This window comes from Leuciscus leuciscus, assembly GCF_965113295.1.
Source record: "Leuciscus leuciscus genome assembly, chromosome: 9".
Lineage (NCBI taxonomy): Eukaryota > Metazoa > Chordata > Actinopteri > Cypriniformes > Leuciscidae > Leuciscus > Leuciscus leuciscus.
This window is the reverse complement of record NC_138733.1, coordinates 16,713,153-16,738,899: the sequence shown is the minus strand read 5'-3', so window position 1 is coordinate 16,738,899 and position 25,747 is coordinate 16,713,153. Positions and strand designations below refer to the sequence as shown.

The window sequence follows — 25,747 nt, the reverse complement described above, 5'->3', positions numbered from 1 at the left end:
ATTGTTAGTTATTTTATTATTTTATTAAATTTTTTTAACATATGGCCTGGTAAGCATTAAGCAATTATATCTTGAGGGAGGACACATTACGGTGAAATAAATGTATGCCTATATTATATTAACTCATAGCTAAAGTTAAATTTCTGTGCTCAGTGCGATATCTATCTATATATACACACACACTACAGTTCAAAAGTATCTTATGTTCACAAAGGCTGCATTTATTTGATCACAAATACAGTACAAACAGTCATATTGTAATATAATACATTTTAAAAGAACTGTTTTCTATTTTAATATATTTTAAAATGTAATTTATTCCTGTCATGTTAAAGCTGAATTTTAAGCATCATTACTCTAGTCTTCAGTGTCACATGATCCTTCAGAAATCGTTCTAATATGCTGATTTGCTGCTCAAGAAACGTTATTATTATCGATGTTGAAATTATTTGTGCTGCTTAATATTTTTGTGGAAATTGTGACACTTTTTCCAGGATTCTTTGATGAATAATAAAAACAGCATTTATTTGAAATAGAAATAGTTTGTAACTTTGTGTCTTTACTGTCACTTTTGACCAATTTAATGCATTCTTGCATTCTTCTTTTTTTTTGTACTGACCCCAAACGTTTGAACAGTAGTGTATACGTTATAGCCTGGCTAAATACAATATTTCCAAAATCATTATAATAATTAAATACAAATCAGAACTCCAACTATAAGACAATCTTACAGTATACAGTATTTATTGTGATCTTGCTATTTTCAAGGTCATAATCCACTTCTCATTCTTACAGTTGACTTGCAGAGTTAAATATATCTAGAACGTTGCCTTGCACATCTATCACTTTACAGACATAGTAGACCTTTGCATTGCATTAACAGTAGACTGACAAGTGCCAAAACAAAAATTAAAGGGCTCAGCTGTATATTGTTTCAACTAACAACAACAAACTAGATTTAATTTTACGCTAAACAAGAGGAAAACAGGCTTTTGCCAAGTTACATGCATGTTACATAATCCCGTCCCCCTACTAATATATGGCTAACCTATCATTCAACATCAAATGCATTCAGATTGCCCCACATTTCACAATTCAAATCCCACAACTCAGGATAGATGAAATTGAACTCACCGTCTGCAAACATAAGAAAGCAGTAAGAAACAAAAAATAAAAAAAGAACAAAAACAAGCAAGAACAGACAAAGCATTTATGACGGCAAAACATTTCCAATGAGCATTTTAAAGGCTATTCTTAACCAAAAAATTACAACAAGAAGTTTTAATTTGTAACAAGACAGAGATGGCTGAGAATATGAACCTATTTGTTGGAAATATGGAGGGTATTTTACGATAACCATGTCATTTGACGAGACAAAAGTAATACATTATGTTACACTAAACTGTCTCAATGAGAAACACCCATTCAAATACATTCAGTGGGTGGGAGGGGGTTGCAGAAAAAGTACCACATGGAAATTTCTATATCATCCCAAAAATTATCATTACATTTCAAAAATCCATGCCTTAACGTGTCCCCCCCACTGTTCAAGCCCCCCTGTGTCTTACCTTTAAGAGCAATGACTTTGCTGGCTGGGTTCATGATGGCACTGTCTGCAGAGATGGGCCTGCGGATGGGAGTGTTGGGATCACTCATGTCAATGATCACAACCTGGGCCTGTTCGCCCACCTTTTCCCGGATGCAGATGAACTTATCTGACTCCATCGTAAGGGTGCTAAACCCAATATTTGCTGGGTTTATGCCCAGGTTCTGGAGCTGTGAAGAATGGACAGACAATATGTATCAATATTAGATACAGCACTAGTATTGTCTTCTATACATGAGATTTGGAAGCCTTTATAAACGAAGGGTGTCTCTCAAAACCTAGTGAACTGCCTACCTAGACAGCATTTTTTGGTACAAAAATGCATCAAAATACTGTCTTTATTTTTAATACACAGCCTGGAGGTCTTAAATGTGTCTGCTGCAAGTTTGTTTCAATGTTTATGGGGGGATAAAAAAGGAGATATGGGCACAATCTCACAAGCCCCATCATTTACCCCCACTGAGATGCACATGTGCAATGACACAATACAATGTAATGACTCCAGTCAAGCCAGTTAAACAACAATTATCCATGAGATTGCATTCAAATGTTTAGGGTCAACGACATGACGTGCATATTTTTGTGTCCAAGTGCATTATTTCCTTTTTAAAATAATTTGATAAATTCATGACATAGCCTATATTGACTCCATTCTATAAAACCTGTTTAGTTTTATCCATTTTTAGCACATTTAAATAATGCATAAATATGTATTATGTTAAATCCCCAAAATGTCAGGTGACGCAACTGTCTGAAAAATTTAACAGACTAAGAAAACAAAAAAATTTAAAACTAAATAAATAACAGTAGTTTTAAAGCGGTTGAGATAATTGTAAAAAATGTGTCCCGCAATTTGTATATTCAAATGTCAGGGTGGCACAACAGCAAACATGGATATTTTATTATGAATTGACGAGGCAATAACAGTGAACGCAATGATGCATCATCCAAATGATCCTTGTAGCAGAGTGAAAAGGTTTGCAGATCTCTCTCAAATACTGGTAAAAACAGCTAATTTCAAGTATGAGTAGGTTGGTACACTTTCCATGTACAGTATATAGGCTACATACAAATATTTGGTTGTGCCACCTGACATAAAAACAGGCTAAAATTTATTTAAACACTTATAAATGTTATTTATCAACTGAGATTTGTGTAAACACATTGATCATGACTTTTTCATCAGTTTTTTAAAACACCTTTGTCAATTACCCTTAAAATATATACATCAATATTGATAAACACCATCTATACACTATTCCGAAAGGTTCGTTTATTTTAAGGAACAGTTTACTATGGAGAGTAACGTTACCTAATTTATTTATCCAAACGAATAGATATTTAACCGAAACAAGATCTTGTTAATCAGCATCGATTCGGGAAATCTGTGGCAATACCCAGCCATATTTACGTCTAATTTTACGTCATTTTCACCAAACGTTTTATATATGGGTTTTTAAGGGTGAAAAGATTTGTCAATAAACAGACATGCAACAGAAATGTTTTTGAGCGGTAAATGTGGACAATCAAAGTCAAGTTTTATTCAACCGACAAAATAAATCACAGCATGTATGCCGCTTTATAAAGCTGGTTTAATCCTTTCACCGATCACTGAATCCACCTGCATAGGCTGTGTCTAAAAAACCTAGTGACCTGCCTTTCCATACTTCATATTTTGAGTACCATATAAACTCGTTCGATATGAACATTAGAATTTTCGGGGTCTCAATTGCGGGTTCCAACTTTTGATTCGAACAAACAGTATTTTTATAACCACAGGCGCATTTGATACGAAGATGTTGCTCAGCAGCTCGCGAGCTTTTGAGACACAGCCATTGAAATGGATGGGAGGTCATTCATTGAGCTAGCGCTAAAGCTAACTAGCACTGTCACCTCTGTTACAGCAAAGCCACCGAATATTAAAATGTTAATGTTTAGCTGTAGTGAAACCCCACCTGCAGGTGCTCCTGGAAGCGGATAGGAAGGATCTGGGCCATGGTTTGGGCTTTCTGTTCTCAATCCTCCCGGCCGGACTCCTCGCAAAAATTCTCCCTAGCTTTAGCGAGCGACGACCTCCTCTCCGCTGACACCCTCGATTCGAAACAGATCAAATGCAGGACTGATGGTTATATTAAACAGGGAATGCAAGTGTCGTGTTTTCGTCGTGTCAAGCCAATCCGCCAGCTGGTTGATGTTTTTTTCCTCCCCTCTCTGCACGGATGGGACTCGCTCAGACCCGCAATGGCGGCGGAAACAGCTCAGAATGACAATCCGGAAGCAGCAGCGCGGACGTTGCGGCGGAAGGACATTCGCGATTTCAGGGATTTAGTTAATCAAGCAGGCGATGAATGGGGCACTGATTTGGTGTATGTAAGCGTTTGGACATTTAATAATTTAGATTTGATTTATAAGCGACAGTATGAGTAGTCTAGAAAATGTTAAATAATTCGTTTCATTTTTGCCACATCATTCAGTTCTTCATATTTTAGGTACGTCAGTTCCGGCTACGCTCTAGTGGTAGTGCGTTCGTGAACGAATCGTTGTTTTTAAATGAATCTATTAAGTGAATGAATCCTTCACTGAATCGTTTTCTGAGTATCGCAGACCATTTAATTTTTTAATTCGGGTTGTGACCATTGACTGTAAAAAAGAAATACAGCCTTCAAGTGGACCTGAGAAACACATTTCTCCGATTTTGTCGAACGTTATTACAAGTCACGCACTAAAGTCGGAAACATAACATAAAAGTAGTCTAAACAAACCAAAGAATGTGAACAATAAACGTAAATAACTGCACCTGAATTCAAAATGATGAAAAATATCAATTTCTATCATTTATTTAAACATCATATTACATCTAAATGTTTTTGGTACACAAAGCAAACTGTCAAAGTTGCGTATTCTCTGTACACCATTCGCTACAGACTTGATTTCTTCTGACTGATCTGATTTGAACATATCAGATCAGTGTTTCCTCCATGGTCACATGAAACGCCCCTTTCAATGCCACAAATTTAAACCTAAAATGATTCGGGTCTTTGGGACGAATCAAAAATTTCTCTTTTTTTGTGCTTTAAAATCTTTAGTCTGAATTCTAAAGATGTAATAAAATAACACCCAATATCAAAAAGTAGTTTTTAAAAAAACAAACATTTATTTACGTAAAAGATTTAAAATATGTGTTTATTACACATTGTGACTGAAAAGCCATATCAAAATCCACAGGACCAGAGTGCTGTGGCAGGATTATGTTCTGAAATCTGAGATTAAAAAGTCTTTCATATTTGTATTCAGCGGCTTCAGAATCTGTGGTGAAAATGTTATCCTCTCATGTACCCTTTCTTGGTAGCCGATGCTGTTTTCGCTCCAAGTAGCGAGCTCGAGCCTCTGTGATTGAGCTTTCATCATTCCTCTTCTCCAGCTTCTTTGCCGCATCCTCTGTGGCCTCTATTTAAACAAAAAAATAAGTCATATAAACAAATATATGACAAGCAAAATGTAGCACAGCCTTTTCAAACGCACCTGCTTGTCTTTTTGCTGCTTCTTTCTTTTCCCATTTGTCCATCTCTTCATCCGTTACTTCTTCCCTTGCGACACTACTCAGCTCATAGACATCGATTTCATGCAGTTTCGGCAACAGGTCCTTCACCCACTCGTAACGGATGGGGCAAACTGTTCTCACGTACACCCGTGAGGTGACCAACACGTCATGGAAGATGATCCAGTCCAGCTGCAATTCTTGACCAAAGAGCTGAATACAAGAAGTTAAAGTGGTTTCAGGTTAAAATAATCACACACAAATGTAAACAAGCTAAGAAATGACATGATTGTGAGTAAATAATGACTTTTTAAATAATAAATTTTCATTTTTGGATGAACATTTGGATGGATTTAATTCCTTACACATGATGAAGGGTGAATAACAACGCTGGACCCATGTCCATCCATGGTGCAGAATGATTTCCCAACAGATCTGAGGAAAACAGAACACTTTAATACTGGCTTTAATAAATACATTTTATGTAATAAAATGACAGTGTGGCGCTCACCGCCTGGCTACATTGGTGAAATAACCCAGGCAAAGGCACTGGCGCAGCAGTTCATTCCTACTGCCCTCAAACGTCTCATGTGGAAAGTCTTTCTGCTACATAAACAGTCAAAGAACAAGTCGTAAGAATTCAAATAATGAAAGTAAGAGCAATTACTGTTGTAGAGAAAATCTGATTTACCTGCTTCAGACGTTGAAGAATCTCGCTCAGCTGTGTCTCAACGCTGAAGGCTGACTTCACTGCTCGCCAATGGATCCAGTGCTCTTTGCACCAGGCGGATGGATGGTCGCTATTAGAAGAACCAAAATAAGAATGAATACCAGCATGTCACATGATTTTCATAAAGAGTTCTGGATTTATTTAGTCATTCGTTCAAACTTCATGGTCTACCTTGCTCTGCACTTCTCAAAGACACAGAGCAGCATGAGGAAATCATTGGATCCGCCAACAGAAGCTGCTATCTCTTTGTGTCGAATCTCTGCTTCTTTTTGTCCTTCTGGTTTACCTAAAAAAAAAAGAAAAAGGAAATATTGGAATTATCTAATGTATTAGGCGATATTAGATTTAATGGGACAGGACATTTAATTTTACTGTAAAATATTCTTAGTATTGTGGGAAAAGTATGAATTACCATATAACTTATGGTGAAAATCTCTATATATATTTAGCCTACAATACATTATAATATTGTGATGCCTAATTTCACCTGTTACCCAGGGGGCAAAACACCTGTTTTTTAGGAAATCAGACATGGGCTGCTGTAAAAGGTTGTCATATAAAAACGAAATCTATGATGTCTGAGGATCACAACCTGGGTGGACAACCCGGTCAACAAGCTGCTGGAAACTTGTAATTAGGGTCAAAACAATGCTACCTCAAATTCTGCTTTAACTCCCCGGAATCACCCAAACATGCTAAAAAGGTTTAATTATATTCATGAATCCTGAGAAATATCTCCCTGATACTTTATGCTAGAAACAAACTGAGCACACCTTTCAAAAGAGTGGAAGATAAGCTTTCATCTGATGCCTTGATTGTACTTGTAATTAGAATGTAAGAGTTAACAATGCCTCTTAATTCATTGGGTGATACTGGGGAGTTAACCCGAAATGTCCCGCCGGCGGGACACCCCCCCCGTGAAAAAAATTCATAATCAAATTACTAAGCAACCACTGAATGGAACAACACAAAATAGGTATCATTTCAAAGCTTAGAGTCTGAACTTTACAGTGAATGAAAAACTTGAAAACCAATTTGAAAAACTCCTAAGTATTGCTGAGTTATTTGCTGATAAATAGATTTTTTTAATTTTTATAATCTATAAAATACTTTTTTGTACTATGTACTGCAATGTGTCAAAAACATCATACATCTCATGAAACATTCAAAAATCGTTGAAAATGGCACTTAATTTTTTACAGCATATTAATACAATTAAAATGAGCCCAAAATGAACTTAATCTATTGCTTTTATGACAAGATATTCTTCATGGTGAAACAATTTAAAAAATGCCCATGAGGGGGCGTCAAGGTCTCAACAAAAAGGCTATATTGGTTCCAAATGCTGTAACTTTTGATTACTTTATTTGATCACCACAAAATTGTATCCAGATGCAGCTCATGTGTAGAGGGACTTCCCCAAAAAAGAATTTTTCCACCACCGTATTTCCTTCCCGAGTTATTGCATGTCAAACAAGAGAGATATGCAAAATCATAATAAAAATTATATATATTTTTTTGTATTTATCAGCAGTTTCTCGGCAGGAGAATTTCCAAATGTAATGTAATTTATATTTTCAAAAAATTTGAAGAGAGTTCTATCAAACCATACCTACCTTTTGACTTTCCTTGTTATAGTTTTGGAGTTATGAGTCTTTAGTTTTGTGTGTGTCACTCAGACAAAACAACTCTAAAAATGCCTTCAGGGCATAAGGGGTTAAAGCAGAATTTGAGGTAGCATTGTTTTGACCCTAATTACAAGTTTCCAGCAGCTTGTTGACCGGGTTGTCCACCCAGGTTGTGATCCTCAGACATCATAGATTTCATTTTTATATGACAACCTTTTACAGCAGCCCATGTCTGCTAAACCCCCTTTGCCCCCTGGGTATGTAGCATTTAATTTGTCTTTCGTTTTTCATTTATTTAGACAAATAGTAGAAGATTTTAATATGGGCCATTTATTGGTTTTCTGCCATAATATGAAAATAATTAGTCTGTATCAGTGCTATGCTTTTTCAGATATTAATGTTAATTTGTTTTCGACACTCGATTACCAATCACAACAGACTGGCCCATCTGACCAATCAGAGCAGAGTAGATATGGGAAAGTTTCAGACACTGTGAGAAAATAGATGATGATGCCATGTATACTATGAGAAAATGTAAGTCTCAGATACATGTAAACCAATTGTAGAAGACCTCCAAAACAAAATTAGGAGCCTTTAAAATAGCATTATAAATGCTCAGTTGACTGGATTATGTGACATGGAATAACTACTTATAACTCACAATGAAACAGAAATTGCGACATCTTTTTTTCTGTATTGTGGCGTACGTCAAATTGAAACGGATTGTCGAAAAAAATGTATGTAGGGCGGGAACTTGGTTCTATGCATTGGTTGTTGATTGGATTTTGACATCTGGGCGTTGCATTCAAAAATGGAAATGAGCTTGCAGTCTATAGTAAGAAAGGGGCAGGGTTTAAGAGGACTAAATGACTGGAGAAGTCCTTCCTACGTCACCAGAGAGAAGTCTGTAGTTTTCACCGGAAGATCGAGATATAACATTTTGATTAAACACTACAGGAGATTAAATCAAAATCTAAAACATGAATTTTAAGTGACAGACATTTTAAGTGACATAACATACAGGAACTATTACCTGGTCGAATGAAGATGTTCTCTACTGACAGCATGGCGGCCACGGGCAGCATTATGTCCTCACACCCGAGAGCGGCAGCTTTGAGTAGAGCACGAGTAAGATTAGGAGGAAGAGGGAACTCCACCATTAACCGCCCCAGTCTGGTCACGTGACCTCTCCTGTCACAAAAAGCTGATTTTAGCATTGTATTTAATTCGGATTACAGACCTGACACATTGAACAATAAACAGTGTGTGCCTTTATTGACATGTCATGTGAATGTGAATATCAGCCGTACTGGGGTTAGGATGGGCTTCTGGAAAAATGCTGAAGACATATTCTAGAGTCTCAACGGTTTCTTGCAATGTACTTGTATAACAGGTAATAGTTTGTGGGAGAGTATCACTTCACCTGTCAATGGCATCATACTGATACAGCTGCTTCAGAGCGGTCAGGATAAACCGTTCCTCTGGACAGTCAAGGTAAGGAAATCTAAATATACCATAATAAAAAAAAAAGAAGTGTTAATTTCAATTCTTAGAAAACTGATTAAACTATACAAAAAAAACAATGCAGCCCGGTGTTACCTAATCACATCATGGACACCGAGACATTTCAGTGTGAGAATGACAGATGTAAGACTGGTCCGTTGAATCTCTGGAATGGTGTAGTCTGGCATGCATTTGTCCCAGAAGTCTTTACTGTAAATCCTGAAGCATTTTCCTGCAGATGTTCGTCCAGCCCTGCCAGCTCTCTGCTGAGCCTCGCTTCTGTGTGGAAACATTATCAGAACAGAATAAAAGTGGAACCAAACGGAACTGTTTTTCATTATTTGGACAAACTAGCCAATACCCCACTAAACAGCTTTTTACAAGTAGCATAACCCACACTCATTTAGAAATTAATGAATTAATTTAATACATTCATTCATAGTATCAGCATCAAAAGTTATATTCATAGCAATAAATAATGAAATAATTATACTGATAATAAAATATAATAAAATGAATAAACAATGAAAAATTATTTTTTTAAAACCTTAATTAAAAAATCTAAATTTCAGAATTTTTTTCCATGACACATACTTTGAAATTGGCACCACTTCCAAAATATCCAATCCAACTCTTGAGTTGTGGTTTAGTTGTTTCACAAATCCACTGTCAACGATATATCTATAACACAACATAAAAAATAATTGTTGTTTAGTAGTTTAATTGTAAAAAGTGCAATATTTCCTCAAAACACAATCATGCAATTTTGATTTCTGCTGTTTTATTATTGAGTAACTGATGCTTGTGTAATACTGTGAGATTTGTTTCTACCTGATTCCATCAATTGTGAGTGAAGTTGCAGCAATATTCGTCGCTACCACACACTTTCTCACACCTTTTGGTGCAGGCTGAAATATTTGCCTTTGTTGATCTATAAAAAAAAAAACATAAAATATAACAAAACATGTATTGATCAATTTATGATTATACACAAGATTTCACTCTATTTTGGCTTTGAGACAAATCTTAAGACAGGCTAACCTGTTGGCATGGATCCATACAAAGGTAGGATGAGAAGGCCTTCAACAGTTTGGTCATGGACATCGTAACGGTAGTCTAAGATCTCAGCCTTCTCAAAAAGCAAGTCACAGGCTTTCTCGATTTCAAACTGTCCTGTTCAAAACACAAGCACAGAGCTACAAACTAAAGACAAATATTGGAAATATCCTAAATACAGGTATTCTAACCACTGAAAATCTGCAAACCTACTGTAAAACTCTTAAATAAATACTGTACACTCCCATTACAAATTTTTTTTAGACGTTTTTGAAAGAAGTCTCTTAAGGGCACGGTATACATGGTGAAGTTCTTTTTCGTTCTTCGCTTTGAGGTAAAAAGAAGTTCAAAATATGTGCGCAGCGGCAAACTGTTCGGGAACATCCCGACGCCTCCCATACTGATGTAGGCGACGTTTAGATGAATATGTTAATATGTGCTCCGCGCTTTCCTTTCAACAAAATAAACGCACAACAAAAATGACAGCAGTGAAAGAAAACAGAAGTTAAGAAAACATCTTATCACAGCGATGTGGATGTTTGCACGATCTCTGCAATTCGGCATTCCAGTAAATTCACTTCACTGTATACAATAGAATGTTTAAAAGCAATCAGCTTTATAGTATTAAACTTGAAAAAAACAGCATCAGTATCTTTTTCAATTAGAATGACTTCATTTTCTACTATGAAGCAGTTTTTAAAGCATTTTCTACTCTCCAGTGCGTTCATGTTTTTACCAGCCGGAGTGAACTTTTCTGGAAAGTTAGCTTAGGCAAGCAGTTTCGAAGTCCCGAAACAAACCCAAAATGAACTTCATGATTATGTTTGAAATGATGTCACACCAGTTCTTTGATTTCGATTCTGGTATATCTGGGCCTTTATGCTCACCACGGCTGCATTTATTTTATCAAAACAATAGGCTAATATTGTGAAATATTTTTACATTTAACTCTATTTAAATATATTTAAATGTAATATATATTAAAATGTAATTTATTCCTGTGATGCAAAGCTGGATTTTCAGCATCATTACTCCAGTCTTCAGTGTCACATGATCCTTCAGAAATCATTTTAATCTGCTGATTTTCTGCTCAAGAAACATTTCTTATTATTATCCATGTTGAAAACATTTGTGCTGCTTAATATTTTTGTGGAAACCATGTTATATGTTTTTTTTCAGGATTCTTTGATGAATAGAATGTTAGAAAAAACAGCCTTTATTTGAAATAGAAACCCAAAACATTTGAACAATAGTGTACATCTCTGCTGAGCTTACCAGTTAGGAAGACCAAAATATCCCCAGCTGCTTCATTTGTGTGCACATCTAAAGCCACCTTTACCACCTATGGATCACAAACAGAACACATAATACAGTCTTTGAAGATTCTAGTGTTTCAAACATAAAGTTTCCCTACAACCATACTATTTGTAATAAAGTTTGTAATAATGTATATGGTCACAACACACCTCTTTGACATAGAAAGAACTATCTTTGTCTTTTGGACCAATCAGATTACAGAATTTCTCCTTCACCGGATATGTACGCCCAGGAATAGTGAATACGGGACAGTGTCCGTAAAAAGAGCTGAGCTTTTCCGTTTCTAATGTTGCTGACATCACCACCACTTTGAGGGGTGTTTTGCGGCCATGGGACCCTTTTGACAGGGTCTTCTTGAGTAACCCAAGCAAAACATCCTGAAAAACAAACAATTTTATTAAAGATTTAGTGAAATATCTTCTGCATTTTATGAAGCTGCAACTAGCAATAAAACCAAAGTACCACAGTATTACCAAGGTTTATTTTTTTATATATTGTTTTTTGGTAATGCTATAGTATTATTTTAAGTACATTGGAGTACCATGTTGTTACAATCTGACACAATCAATGTACCATGGTGCCACTGCAGTGCTTTTTTTGTAAGTGGAAACTATAAAGAAGACCACAATACAAAAAAAAAACTAATTCTAATTTCACAAGTAAAAGCACAAAATTGCACATAAAGTCCACATACTGTATTCAGACTCCTCTCATGGGCTTCATCCAGGATCACAATGCTATACTGTGTTAAACTGGGGTCTGCAAGAATCTCCCTCAGCATACAGCCATCTGTCATGTATTTAACCACAGTGTCCTGATAGAAAAAAAACCCCCAACTCATTAAAAATGACACTAATTAATTACACATACCTTGTTGGTTAGAGGCTATTTTCACAAACCAAGACTATGTACTCTAACAAATACAAAATACTATATTATTTCAATTTACTTTGTGTCAAAATCAATAAAGGTGTAAGAAATAAAACAAATAAAATAACATGTTTGTTCCATAAAAAAATTTAAAAAATCATTTTGACAGTACCACAATGTGAAAAAGATTATTTAAGAAAATATTAAATATTTTTAAAGAACTGTGGTAATATATTTTTGTACTTCCTTGACATTATGCAGATTTTAATTTAAAAGAATCACAGCATCAATAACAAAGATATCCCAATGTGAAATATAATGATATTCGTGATGTACACTAACACTACCGATGGAAAGTTTGACTTTTTTAATGCACTTGAAAGACGATGCCCACCAAAGCTGCATTTATTTGATCAATTTAAAAAAAAAATATTATTAGGAAATATTAGACAATAAAAAATGTATATTAGAATGTAATTTATTCCTGTGTCACATGATCCTTCAGAAATAAATTCTAAAATGCTGATTTGCTGCTCAAGAAACATCTATTAATATTATCAATGTTGTAAACAGTTGCGCTGCTTAATATTTGTGTGGAAACCGTGATACTTTTTTTTTTTTGGATTTTAGGAATAGAAAGTTCAAAAGAAGCATTTATTGGAAACAGAAATCTTTTGTGACATTATAAATATTTTTACAATTATTTTTGATCAATTTAATGCATCCTTGCTGAATAAAAAATTTATCTCTTCCACCAAAATAAATCTTACTGACCCCAAACAATTGAACGGTAGTGTATATTGAGATTTCTGCATAGTGTTAACGTGTGTGATAATAACACACAGTGGTGATAACACTGATAGCATGTGTTTGTTACCTGTGTTGAGCAGTCATCAAAGCGCACTTGGTATCCCACCTCCTCACCCAGCCTGACCCCCAATTCATGAGACACCCTCTGGGCTACAGTGATGGCTGCAACCCTCCTGGGCTGAGTCACACCGATCCTGCCCTTCCTGCAAAGACCTGAACAGAAACAGAGGCATCCTGAAGAGGAACGATAGATCCAATACACAGTAAATGAACGAACATGCACGTCCTTTCCAGTTCATTCGCTGTCAATAACATACATACCTGCTTTGTACAAGTACTGAGGGAGTTGAGTTGTTTTTCCACTGCCAGTTTCTCCCGTTACGATCAGGAAGGCATTTTCCTTCACAGCCTGAATGAGTTTGTCTTTTTGCTGATAAATAGGAAGCTTTTTTGATTCATGATGCTCCGTTTCACTGCTCTTCTCTGCTTTTGACATGTCTATCCGTTCACGTGCTATTTATCCAACGAAATATTATTTCAGCTCTTGAAACGATTTTTAAAAGCTCAGAAGAATATTAATAAGTCGTATTAATGGCGCAGAAGACCTTATTTCATCTTGTTTACAAGTTGTTAGTTGAGCGTTTGAACTCATATCTGTTCTTACTCACAGCTAATGAAAACGCATTAGCGCCCCCTTCTGCACAGGATGATGACTTAAAGGGATAGTTCACCCAAAAATGAAAATTCTGTCATCATTTACTCACCCTCAAGTTGTTTCAAACCTGTATGAATTTCTTTTTTCTGCTGAACACAAAAGAAGATATTTTGAAAAATGTCGGTAACCAAACAGTTGATGGACCCCAATGACTTCCATAGTATTTTTTTTTTCCTACTATGGAAGTCATTGGGGTCCATCAACTGTTTGGTTACCGACATTTTTCAAAATATCTTCTTTTGTGTTCAGCAGAAAAAAGAATTTCATACAGGTTTGAAACAACTTGAGGGTGAGTAAATAATGACAGAATTTTCATTTTTGGGTGAACTATCCCTTTAAGGCCGCTCTGTTCACTGAGGTTCTTCAATGGTGTGTCCACGACGAATCAACGATGTGTATAAATCTTTATAATTCAGTATCTATGGAGTGCATCATATTATGTATGTGCAAAATAAATACAATAAAATATCAAATAAATACAAATAAAACAGATAAGAATACTAAAGCACTTCTTCACAACCATATAGGCTACTGCAGCCTAGCCTAATAGTCCAGTCATTTTAAGCCAAAATGGGGGTCAACCTTGAAGCAACAGAAGCAAACTCAGCTGATTTTGTATCCTCAATATGTCCTGAGTAAGGAAAAAAAAAGTCCAGAAGAATCCCATTAGGGGAAAGTTTCGAAAAAGACCCAAATATAGCCTATGAATACGCCTATTCATTCTTTTTCTCACGTGAATAGGGTAAAAAAAATAACATTTAGATATCACCATGAAAATTACTGAGTTGATTACTTACATCAAGACAAACAAAAATTGTATTACAAGTTTTAAATTGTTTGTTAACATGGACAAACGGTGCATAATCTAATTATGCATGTGCTAATTTGCATAAATACCACAACAGATCTAAACATTGGGTCTAGCCAGGTGAAAATGTTTTGTTGAATCTTGTTGACATATAACAGTAAAATACTTAATGTTAAGGTCTGAATGGAACCCATTTAGGCTACCCATGAGCATTAAAGTCCGCGTGAACCGGAAGTTGCAAACAACTTTTCTCCAGTGTTGTGACGTATTTCCAAGTGAAACGGAATATTGAACAGAGGGCAGGGTTTTACTTTAGCGCACCTCCTCTCCATCTCTCCTCATAGCAGACTAGCGGTTTGAGGGGAGTGGTTAAGCATTTTCAACCCAAGCCGTCAAACTGACGTCATCAGAAAAGGAACGCCATTCCAGACCGGAAGTAACTTTTCAGATTTTGATTTTGAAGATTACCACGGCAAACAATTTTTTTCTGTGTATTAACTTGTCTTGCACGGATTAATTGTTCACCACAAGACTAGTAATTTACTAGTCTTGTGGTGAACAATTAATCCGTGCAAGTAATATGCGCTAACAAAGTAAATAGGGTCAATTTTGATTTCATGTCGACTTTAATACATAGAGGCAGGAAGAAGTAGGCTACTTTAGAAACCAGCCTTTATTCATTTTTAAGAGATTGGGTTTGGGGCTGGGTCAGTGGGACTGTTTCTGGGGGACGAGTCTGAGGGAAGAACAGGAGACAATGGTAAGGAGAATGCAGGTTAGTAAAATAAAAAGTGAATCCCCAGAAACAGTCCCACAGACCCAGCCCCAAGCCCCATCTCTGCAATAATAATTAATAAAGGCTGGTTTAAAGTACTTCTTCCTGCCTCTATGTATTAATGTTCATGGGTAGCCTAAATGTGTTCCATTCAGACCTTAAAGATTGTATCTGCGATTTCAGGCCCAAACATAAATGATCACATTCATAATCTTTCCTATACGATCCGCTAGCTGCCCGCCCCATATGCAGGCCGTCAAAAAAACGTGTCTCTGTAGCCAGCCTAGGCTCTGAGATCTGCACACAAAAACAATTGGTTGACCACTCAAAACCAAAATAAATAGTGTTCCAACCAATCACCGACAGGGGGTGGGTGTTGTGAGGTTTTGTGCACGCGAAAACCTCACAACACCCGGCCTGTGTCGGTGATTGGTTGGAACACTATTTATTTTGGTTTTGAGTGGTCAACCAATTGTTTTTGTGTGCAGATCTCAGAGCCTAGATAGATGAATGTGATCATTTATGTTTGGGCCTGAAATCGCTGATACAACCTTTAACATTAAGTATTTTACTGTTATATGTCAACAAGATTCAACAAGACATTTTCACCTGGCTATACCCAATGTTTAGATCAGTTGTATTTATGCAAATTAGCACATACATAATTAGATTATGCACCGTTTCCGTTTGTCCATGTTAACAAACAATTTCAAAAAACTTGTAATACAATTTTTGTTTGTCTTGATGTAAGTAATCGACTCAGTAATTTCCATGGTGATATCTAAAGGTTAATTTTTACCCTATTCACGTGAGAAAAAGAATGAATAGGCGTATGAATAGGCTATATTTGGGTCTTTTTCCAAACTTTCCCCTAATGGGATTCTTCGGGACTTTTTTTTCCTTACTCAGGACATATTGAGGATACAAAATCAGTTGAGTTTGCTTCTGTTGCAATTTGTTCAACCTTTTTTCATAAAATGACTGGACTACAAAGGAATGCTAGATGTATAGGCCTATATTTTGTTTGCAACACATTAGATGAAATTTGATTGATGATTTGAAATGATGATGACTGATTATGTTCAGAAAACGAATGACCTCAGTTAAGATATCCAACAGTGTATAGGCTATCTGTTAGCCTAACAGGAAACTGATATTACAACTCCTTAAAAATGTGAAGACCTGGCTTTTTATGACAAACAATTCTCACCAATATGTTTTCTGAACAACTGATACTAAAATGCACCAACTGCTGTCTGTATTATGCAAAACAAGGAAGGTAGCAGGATAATATATTTGAAGCATTAGTATTTCATAATGTCACTTAACATTGTTTTAATGAAATGAATGATTTCCATTAATCAGTGTCAAACATCAGCATTTATTGAGATATTGAACTGTTTGCAATGATTGAAATGAACAGTTAAACAGACTGAAACGTGGATTCTGTGGAACTGGATTCTGTCATCTGACTTCTAATCAGGGCAGTCTCCATATATTGGATTTTTAAACTGAAAATCTGCCAGAGAAAATCAAGAAAATGACAATTAAGATATTTTGGCTTAAAAAAGTGCCACACAATACACCTTGTTTCATTCAAGTGACATTTTAAACTGAACAATGAACAATTACGTTTTTGTTTTTTCCGTTTTTTGCCAACATTGCCTGGAATGGAGAGCTCTGCCTGGTTGACTGAAATATTTAAAACAGATATTTGGGTTATTTCCATTCTTAGCACATATACAGCTAATCTGTTTTTCCAAACACAAACATTGTCTTACCATAGTATGGTATTGCATCTGAAAGATGACTTGCAGGTGGATCAGGAACGGCTCTAAAAGCTGAATTTAAATTATTATTATTTTTTTTATAGATTTGTAGCATTTTATCTTAGATTTATCAAGTAATAATAAATGAATCGATGAGTCACCTCTCTGAGGATGTTGCCCCTGCTGCACAGCAGGACTTCGTTTTGGAGGAGCAGGTACATCATTTTCTTGACATGAAAAAAAATACATTTATATAATTTTACCCAAAATCATAATGAAAAAATAATTCATTTGAAACAAACTTGAAAATGAAGGCTAATGTAAAATCTTACAGTTTGCACAAGTTTGTCACTATAGTGAACGGTGAACAGAAGAGAAACACATACCATAAACAGTTGTGAAACCCCGTCTCAGACCTTCAGAAATAGGATCAAGACAAACATGTTTAGTATTGTATCTGTATTATATTTCTGTCCCCGCACAAACGAACATCAAGCCAAGTGGCAAACAAATGATTCTAGATCTTTTCACATTTGATATTTCTTATAATGCAATGCCATTCTTGTTTTTTAAGTGTATACCTTGTGTGTTTCAAAACCATGTGGGTAAAGCATTTAAGTGATGTTTCTTACCCCGGTTGTTTCTGTTTCTCTGTTCACTTCTTTCTGTATTCTGTGTTTCCTCAGGGGGGTTATTACCTAAGAGTCAAATGGTTTTCATAAAGGTCAATAAACTCCACAGAATGTCACTCACTGAACGTCTCTGCTCACCTTCACTCTGAACTCCATTACCAGGATTAGATTTGGATGATCTATTTATGTGCTTTGCTGTCCAAAAGAAAAGAATACTTTTAAACAGAGCTGATATTGTAACATTGGTTTGTGTAAATACAAGAATTATACTTTAAGGAACCATTGCTCACCACAATATTTTGAAAACAGACTTAATCCAATAAAAAGGAGAATAAACAATCCAGCTCCAGCAGCGAAGTAGAGCCAGGGATTTAACTCATCAGGTCTTCCTACATGGACAATTACAGCCTATTAGAGGATTTCAGCAAAATGCAAACAGTATGACATTTATGAAACACTGTAAAAAATATATATATATAAAAAAACAACAACAAAAAAACATTGAAATTAATAATTTGATACAATGCGCTTATACATACATGTTTTTACATTGTACTTAAATACCTGCATATAATTACAGCTGTAATTAATTTCTGTAATTGCATAATTACACAGCTGATCCTTCCTTTACCCCTTAACCCAAACTTAAACCTACCCATACCACCAAACCTGTCCCTAACTTTATCCGTATCCCACCTCAAAAGTATGAACGCAATAAGTACATAACAATGTTAGTATAAATTAAAGATATATAAAGTGTGACCAAAAACTGGCTGTCATTTTTACCCCCCAAAAAAAGACTGTAAAAAGGACAAAGTAAAAACCCGTTTAACACCAATTTACATTAAAATGCTGTCAAATATATGTTTTTGCAAGTAAAAACTAAATTACCAGAATTATGGTGAAAAGCAGTAAAAGGACATTCCCAGAGGTGCCTGCATGACACATGTAGCACCTTTAAAGCAAGCTTCTCAAGATTCTTTACAGAATACAAGAAAAATACAAATCATTACAGAAGGAATACATCAAGTCAAGAAGTAATCAAAAGTAATCTAAATGATATGAAACTGACTTTAAAAATCGAGCTCAATCTCATATAATTGCTTAAATTAAAGTAATGTAAAACATGAGTTGCCTTGACTTACTGACTATATCATTTTTTTATCATGCATTTCAATTTGGTAAATATTTTTGTCCTTCTTAGTTTTGTTATCAGTGATGTAGATTGTGTTTTTCCGTTATTTAGTTAATCTTTATTGCATTATTTTAGCATCAAGTGGGTTGCCCTGCAGGTGTTTTGTGTTGGCCATGTTTTATGTACAAGCCACTTGCAATGAACTCTGATTCATCATGGATGTGGCTCTATGTTGTACCAATTATGGTAGTCATCAGTTAATTTTAATGTAAAAAAATATGCGTTTCAAGTAGATTGGCAAATTAACATTATAACACTTGATGAAAGACACTGTTTTAAGTTATACAGGCAGCAATACGCCATCCTGTAATACCTGAAATATTGTTTCCACCATATGTTTTAGTGATTTTCTGGCAACATGGCTTTTTTTTTTTTTTTTTATAACGTTTGTTTGTTTTTTTACAGAGTTGCATCTTTAAACACGTGATAACTGTTCTACATTGAGATACTTGTGACAACTTCCCCCAGTCACAATAAGCTCCATTCTTATATATTTCCATGGACTGAACTTACTCTCAACTGGAGGCTCTGATTCTATGATTTCCACTCTCCAGCGTTCACTGTTCCGCTCACAAAAGTACGGGCCGACGTCTGAAGGCTTCAGATCATGGATGAGGATGGAGAAGTTTCCTTCTTTGAACAGAAGGGGAAAAACACTCACTCGTCCTTCTGTTCTATCAAAGTAGAGACTGCCATTACTCATGATCCTTAGAAGAGTAGCTCCATTGGAATTGTGGGTCCATTTCACAGTGTCTGTTTCATTGTCAAGGCTTATATTAAAGTGACATGGGAGAAAGACTTCAGACTTCAGAGAGGCGCTGATGGTGACCTCTGTCCATCCTGTGTTCCAGCGGTCCAGAGCTAAAATGTAGGGGCAGCGAAATATAACTGATTCAGTATCATATCACACAGTCACACATTTTCATCTCTTAAGAGTTGATTGCTATCAAAAATTGTTCTAAAGAATGTTTCTAAAGAAATGTCTGGTTCAACACATCAATTAAAAAAAAAAAATAAATAAATAAAGATTTTAATTATTTAAAAACATACATGTAAAAATATATCAGAACTGCTATAATGAGACTTTCTTTTGTATCATTATTGATAATATTAATAATTTGCCCATAATATTAGCCTATGCTACATCATATTCGATAGTACTGGTATTTTGAACCTACCATGTGAAGATAAAGCACCAAAAAATATCCAAAGATGTGAAATGTACATGATGCATGTCATTCAAGATGTCAAAGTTTGCAATACCAAGTCAGAGGTAGAGAAAGTGTAGGCTGATGTCCTTCACATGTTATTTCCTGTAAGTTCACACATACAGCCTCTTTTTATGTGGTGGTTTAGAGCTGCAAATTCACAGCCAAGTTACTTGACATTTATGCTGTAACTGGCATATAATATAATTTTACTATCAGATTAGTGATGTAACTAAGACAAAACAGTGAATAATGTGTTTTGTAATAGATTTGACAACATTAAAGGCTGAGGGTAGATAGATTATAATCTATAATCACATAATTGTGTCTTGAGGCTGCAAACACAAGGCTACTTGCCTGGTTTCCATTTCTACTACCACATCCTGTAGCAAAGTCAAAGTAAGATCAACTTCTTAGTTAGATGGATGCCCTGTTGCAAAACTAATTGCACTAATTGAGTATGGTATGCCAGAGATGATTCTTGTTCAACTCATTCACAAATCATTTAATCACTGACATCACTGATGTCATAGGCTATAGTTTATACTTACCTTACGACAGAAATGACATCTTGTTGGATAACTGCTATGCAATCTCAGCCTTAATTTGCGTAAAGGGATTGCAAATTATTTCATTTAGACCTATCATACATCCTCATAAACACAAAAATAATTCCTTGATTTTAAACAATCACATTTGCTGTCGCATTAAAGTTAACAAAGTAAACATAGTTATTTGACTAAAATGAGGATTGTGCCCCAGCCACAACAGCAGGTGTTTGTATGCATGTTTTGCATAAGCTATTTTAAGATCCGCTTGCAACAACCGCGACATGAGCATGTGAAAGTGTTTCCTCTAAATGACCTTAAAAATCTCCAAGTCTAAATAAATTTTTTATTTATTTTCTTGTTACCTTTCTTTATAGTATGCTTCACTATACAAGTTCATCTAAATAAATCATGTTTTATAACAATCTATTTTAACATTTAATCCTTAAAATATAGGCTATTATTTTTTAGCTATATCCATACCATTAGGTAGTACCTATTGAAATAAAATGAACTACTTTAATAATTGATCATCTTTACAACAGAACTGAATCATCACTTAGCTGACTTCAGCTGAACAATGACACTATTTTCTTTTAGTGCTGCTGTACAGCTGAAATAAACTCTGTTTGAACATTGATCAATGTTTGCATCACTGAATCATTTTCCTGTTATCAAAGCTGCTTTGAAACAATCTGTATTGCATAAAGTGTATTAAATAAAGGTGACTTGACTTGTAGTCTACTCTTTTAAAGATACCAGTACTGATTCATTAGATCCTTCTTATTAGATACTAGTAATTCATTGAATAGTGTTTAATTATACATTACTAGTCAAGAAAAAAATAGAACTCTAAAACTTATTTTTTAGGTAAGCCAACTAGTAACTTTTCAGATCAAAGATATCCTGACTATCCTGAGATGTAGCTTAGTAGGCACTACTTTTTAAACTGACATTTCCTCTCAGTATGTTAATAATTTGTTTAATATTAATGAACCAACAATAAAGAAGAGAGAGAGAGATGAGACATGAAATGGAATGAGAAGAGGGAAGAAAGGAGGTGCCAGATGTTGTTGAATAAAATCTCAGAAAATGGAGAGAAAGAAGGTAGGCTACATGTCAGATGTTGCTGAATAAATTCTCAGAAAATGCAGCTATGTTGAATGCATTTTTTTATTATTTTTAATTATTTAAACTTAATTTTCTACCTCATGTAGTGACTGTTTAAGATAGGCCTAGCATACATGATTTCCTTTTAAAGCTTGAAGCTAAAAGTTGTGGCTATATAAAGTAATAGCGTCACCTACTGGACAGAATAGTCAAGCAATATCCATGTGACACCTCAGCCTGTTTTTCTCTCAGCATGTTTTCTTTTTAGCAATAGCCTACTCTAAATTCCTTATTTTTTGGTCTAATGAAGTAATGTAGACAGATGTGAATGACGACTTGCAGCCATGCCAGCCAAAGGACATATGCTTCTCTGTCAGTACCAGTACGCGTCCTCACAGAAGATTTCAGGTAAAGTGGGAAATGAGATTTTGACCGAAAATAAGAACATAAACCGTTACTTTAATATATGTGATAGAAAATTTGATATGAATAAAGTTGTGTTTACGTAATCTTATTACCAAATGACAAAGAAGGCGAAGCACTGCTACTTGGGTGGAGTGATTTGCACTTGAGAAGCCCCGTGGTGAGGAGCAGAGAGTTCGCTCAGAGTTGGGAGTAAATCACTCCGCAGAAGTAGCAGTGCTTCGCCTTCTGAGAACATAGTTCCCAGTATGTATACGGTTAGAAGATGGCTGTGTCTCATGTGACCTTCTTATTTGTACACACTGTGACTATACAAATCACAACAGGTAAATAGGAAAATGTTGGCGTTATTTTGTCACTTATTGGGAGCAAGTATGCTAGCTGGAGCCATTTACCTCCAGTATTTGTGCTAAGCTAGGCTAGCGGTGGGTGCGTCAGACAGAGTTACGGCACGCACGGAGATGAAAAGCGTAGGCCTATGTATGGACTTATCTAACTCTGGGGGATACGGTGAATAAGCTAAAGTCCCAAAAAGTAGGCGTGTTCCTTTAAATAAATGTAGCCTACTGTTGTGCTTCGCTACAGTGAATAGGAAAGGGAAATATGACAAAAACAGTCTTTAATTCAATGATCCCCAACAAGAATACTCAGAAGAATTAGCAACAACTTAAAACTCAGTTGACACAGAACAATGAACAGAGGAAACAATGAGGGTTTAAATAAACAAGAAATAATGAGGGGAAAATGACCAACAGGTGAAAGTAATTAGTAACTAAGGGAACTAACTAGGGATTAATCAAGACTAAACTGAACTGCAAACACAAAAGACAAACACGTGGAAACAAAAAGGCAACAAAACCTAACACCTCACCTACACATTTTTTTTTTTTCACAGCTTCCCCCGAGTCTCAAGTTTAAAATAACCTTTATAAAAATTGTAGACAAAGATTACTAAAATATAGAGAAGTTGACACATTTAATAGCCTATACAGTAACCTAAAATATCGTACATCCGAACAGTGTTCTTATTTGTTTGCATTTAAATGATTTGTACATTGCACTTACACAAAGGAAAAGTTCATTTGCACATCAATTTACATTATGTGGCTTACAAATTTATTAAATTTTTTATCAACCTTTTTTAAAAGTAGAATCAATAAATAGAAAAATATTTCAAAACAGATGACATGATTGATCATCTATAATAGGGAATCCTGTTGTTATTTCCCACTGTTATCAGCATTTCTTCATTTGCAGTTTTATGCCTGGTTGACTTAACAATCTTGCAGGTTATTCTCGTCCTTATGATAGAAACAGTTTTCCAAACATACATTATATATTACCATATACCGTAGTTATGGTAGAGTCCTTTGGATCTGGAGTTCTGAATGCTGATAAAAAAATAAAAAAATGTTTTAAGCTTGCTTAATTAGAATATTTGAGCTCAGTAGTGTGGTGCAGGTATGATGTCACTTTGTAGGCCAACCAGAAGTTAGCATCACACTGGTTCCCTCGACAAAAACCCAATAGGATTTTCCCATAGGCTTTTGGATTATCGCTAAAAACAAGCTCTGTGATTAACAAAAGTTTATGATACTTGCACGTTTTGTCCATCAAGATAATTATCACAGATGTACACAACCTTTATGTTTTGGCCTACAAAGTGATGTCATACCTGCACCACTCTAAGCCCATCAATACTCTGTTGGATTTTGACTTGAAGAATCATGTTCTTGAAAAACAAAAGAGAATGACATCATAATATATACAACATTAATATAGGCTATCAACAGGAATTTCACATTGCATTATCAGCTTTTTTCAAACCACATTAGCAGCAATTGGAAACATACTTGGAAACTGTAATTAAATGTAAATAAATGTAAAAGAAAATGTCATATTTTATTATATTTTGTATAAACATAGTATCAACTGGCATAAGTGCCATTAATAAATCTATCAATCCGTTCTTCAGAAAAACAAACAAACAAAGATCTTAAAATCTCATTCAAATAATTTTTACTGAACTTACCTTCATTGTGTTCTTCATTAATAAAGCAAGATTTGGATGATCTCATACATTTCATACAACGGTTATTTAAGCCTGAATATTGTTTTACAAACAAATAAATTGGAGTCAGTTCATTAATTCTAAGTAAATACTGGTTCATTGAATTTTTACTTTGGATAATGAATGAAAAGTATAATGCTCACCAGTGAGATTGAATACAATAAAAAGAAGAGTGAAAAGTCCAGCTCCAGCAAAAAAGAATAACCAGGAGTTATAAGAGTTCAACTCCACAGTTTCTGTGCCACAAATAGAAATGTAAAATGATCGATGTCATAATAATTATAATATTTATCTTTAATAAATTGTTATCCTCACACCATTTTGTGATTCCTCCTCTAAATGAATTTGAAAGACTTTCCCATGCAGGGACTGAACTTACTCTCAGCTGGAGGCTCTGATTCTATGATTTCCACTCTCCAGCGTTCACTGCTCCGCTCACAAAAGTACGGGCCGACGTCTGAAGGCTTCAGATCATGGATGAGGATGGAGAAGTTTCCTTCTTTGAACAGAAGGGGAAAAACACTCACTCGTCCTTCTGTTCTATCAAAGTAGAGACTGTCATTACTCATGATCCTAAGAAGAGTAGCTCCATTGGATTTGTGGCTCCATTTTACAGTGTCTGTTTCATTGTCAAGGCTTATATTAAAGTGACATGGGAGAAAGACTTCAGACTTCAGAGAGGCGCTGATGGTGACCTCTGTCCATCCTGTGTTCCAGCGGTCCAGACCTGAACAGTGGAAGAGCATCAAACTGTGACTGATCCAACTTTTCATCTCTCACAGGTAAATCTATAGATATGGAGATTGAAAAAAATAGTTTTATCTATAACTTACCATTTGAAGACACCAGAGCAGTAAAAAATATCCAAAGCTGTAAAATGTGTGCCATATTTGTCAAGCAAGATGTCTTTGGAAGCCACCAAGAACTAATGGAAGGCTCCTTCAAAGAACCTGTTAAGTCTATTAGTCACTTGATATTTCCGGTATAACCACACACACACACACGCACACAATGCTTTTCACGCTATATGTGACAATCTAGGTGTGATTTCTTAGCCCAGCTCTCTATAACTGCAAAAGAAGTGTTTATTTGTTATTATTGGTATAACCATTTTTCTGGTTGTAAAACAAGTGAGTACAACACACAATTATTGATTACTACGGAGCCCCGCACATGACATCCAAGAAAAATCGTTTGCACGATTGACTAATTCGTTCCCTCGATTTATAAAGCGTGCGCACGATTTAGCAAATCGAGGGAACCCAGATAGCATCCGAAATACTAGCCATTTATATACTGTATGTTCTGTTTTTGTGTGAGTGTGGCTTGCTGTGTGTGGCCCAGATGTGGCCCATGTGACCTTTGCCGCTGCCAGAACTGAGCCATATATGCCATAGTTGGCCCAGATGAGGCCCAGTTTGTGCGCACAATTTAT

The 25,747-nt window shown here is 35.5% G+C and overlaps 3 protein-coding genes and 1 long non-coding RNA gene across 8 annotated transcripts in view; all 4 read right to left on the bottom strand.

Annotated features, from left to right (window-relative positions):
- Window positions 1–3,905, bottom strand: part of cltcb (clathrin, heavy chain b (Hc)) — a 28,633-nt gene extending 24,728 nt beyond the window's left edge. The window contains exons 1-2 of the mRNA XM_082180993.1: window positions 3,562–3,905; window positions 1,569–1,776 (exon numbers count right to left, since the gene is read on the bottom strand). Coding sequence (XP_082037119.1) covers window positions 1,569–1,776; window positions 3,562–3,603 — 250 coding nt within the window. The 5' untranslated portion in view covers window positions 3,604–3,905. The remainder of the gene's footprint in view (window positions 1–1,568; window positions 1,777–3,561) is intronic.
- A 510-nt stretch (window positions 3,906–4,415) lies between these two features.
- Window positions 4,416–13,956, bottom strand: dhx40 (DEAH (Asp-Glu-Ala-His) box polypeptide 40). 2 transcript variants are annotated; one of them, XM_082181025.1, is made up of 17 exons: window positions 13,380–13,956; window positions 13,126–13,271; window positions 12,073–12,192; window positions 11,528–11,755; window positions 11,337–11,403; window positions 10,047–10,178; window positions 9,837–9,936; window positions 9,600–9,686; window positions 9,102–9,284; window positions 8,926–9,006; window positions 8,536–8,693; window positions 6,046–6,160; window positions 5,836–5,944; window positions 5,656–5,750; window positions 5,510–5,579; window positions 5,129–5,357; window positions 4,416–5,053 (listed from the first exon to the last, which is right to left on the bottom strand). In XM_082181025.1, exons 1-17 carry the CDS (start codon window positions 13,552–13,554, stop codon window positions 4,935–4,937), a joined length of 2,214 nt encoding a protein of 737 aa, XP_082037151.1. In that variant the 5' UTR covers window positions 13,555–13,956; the 3' UTR covers window positions 4,416–4,934. The 2 variants fall into 2 exon arrangements, with proteins under 2 accessions (XP_082037151.1, XP_082037152.1); XM_082181026.1 differs by lacking the exons at window positions 13,126–13,271; window positions 13,380–13,956 and adding an exon at window positions 12,365–12,393 and having other exon boundaries at window positions 12,073–12,214.
- Window positions 13,957–16,717: 2,761 nt separating this feature from the next.
- LOC309506998 (uncharacterized protein) lies at window positions 16,718–25,312 on the bottom strand. 4 transcript variants are annotated; one of them, XM_082181056.1, is made up of 11 exons: window positions 20,712–20,978; window positions 20,131–20,265; window positions 19,466–19,813; window positions 18,048–18,146; window positions 17,896–17,952; window positions 17,758–17,823; window positions 17,512–17,541; window positions 17,287–17,352; window positions 17,138–17,197; window positions 16,989–17,048; window positions 16,718–16,875 (listed from the first exon to the last, which is right to left on the bottom strand). In XM_082181056.1, exons 2-11 carry the CDS (start codon window positions 20,189–20,191, stop codon window positions 16,832–16,834), a joined length of 891 nt encoding a protein of 296 aa, XP_082037182.1. In that variant the 5' UTR covers window positions 20,192–20,265; window positions 20,712–20,978; the 3' UTR covers window positions 16,718–16,831. The 4 variants fall into 4 exon arrangements, with proteins under 4 accessions (XP_082037182.1, XP_082037184.1, XP_082037183.1 ...); XM_082181058.1 differs by having other exon boundaries at window positions 20,216–20,265; window positions 20,712–20,974; XM_082181057.1 differs by lacking the exons at window positions 19,466–19,813; window positions 20,131–20,265; window positions 20,712–20,978 and adding exons at window positions 24,692–25,039; window positions 25,146–25,312.
- On the bottom strand, window positions 23,199–24,561 carry LOC309507018. Its single transcript, XR_014208994.1, has 3 exons — window positions 24,456–24,561; window positions 24,274–24,345; window positions 23,199–23,632 (listed from the first exon to the last, which is right to left on the bottom strand). It is a non-coding gene; the product is annotated as an uncharacterized lncRNA (long non-coding RNA).
- Window positions 25,313–25,747: the final 435 nt, after the last annotated feature.

What these genes read in the sequence shown, in the direction of transcription:
- dhx40 (XM_082181025.1), bottom strand. Translation starts at nt 13,554, where the DNA reads ATGTCAAAAGCAGAGAAGAGCAGTGAAACGGAGCATCATGAATCAAAA. An exon ending in CTCACAATTGATGGAATCAG is followed by an intron (nt 9,687 to 9,836) that starts GTAGAAACAAAT and finishes GTTGTGTTATAG; the next exon opens with ATATATCGTTGACAGTGGAT. An exon ending in TTCTTCAACGTCTGAAGCAG is followed by an intron (nt 5,751 to 5,835) that starts GTAAATCAGATT and finishes CTGTTTATGTAG; the next exon opens with CAGAAAGACTTTCCACATGA.
- LOC309506998 (XM_082181055.1), bottom strand. Translation starts at nt 20,191, where the DNA reads ATGACATGCATCATGTACATTTCACATCTTTGGATATTTTTTGGTGCT. An exon ending in TAATGGAGTTCAGAGTGAAG is followed by an intron (nt 17,824 to 17,895) that starts GTGAGCAGAGAC and finishes TTTGACTCTTAG; the next exon opens with GTAATAACCCCCCTGAGGAA. An exon ending in GGGTTTCACAACTGTTTATG is followed by an intron (nt 17,353 to 17,511) that starts GTATGTGTTTCT and finishes TTTCATGTCAAG; the next exon opens with AAAATGATGTACCTGCTCCT.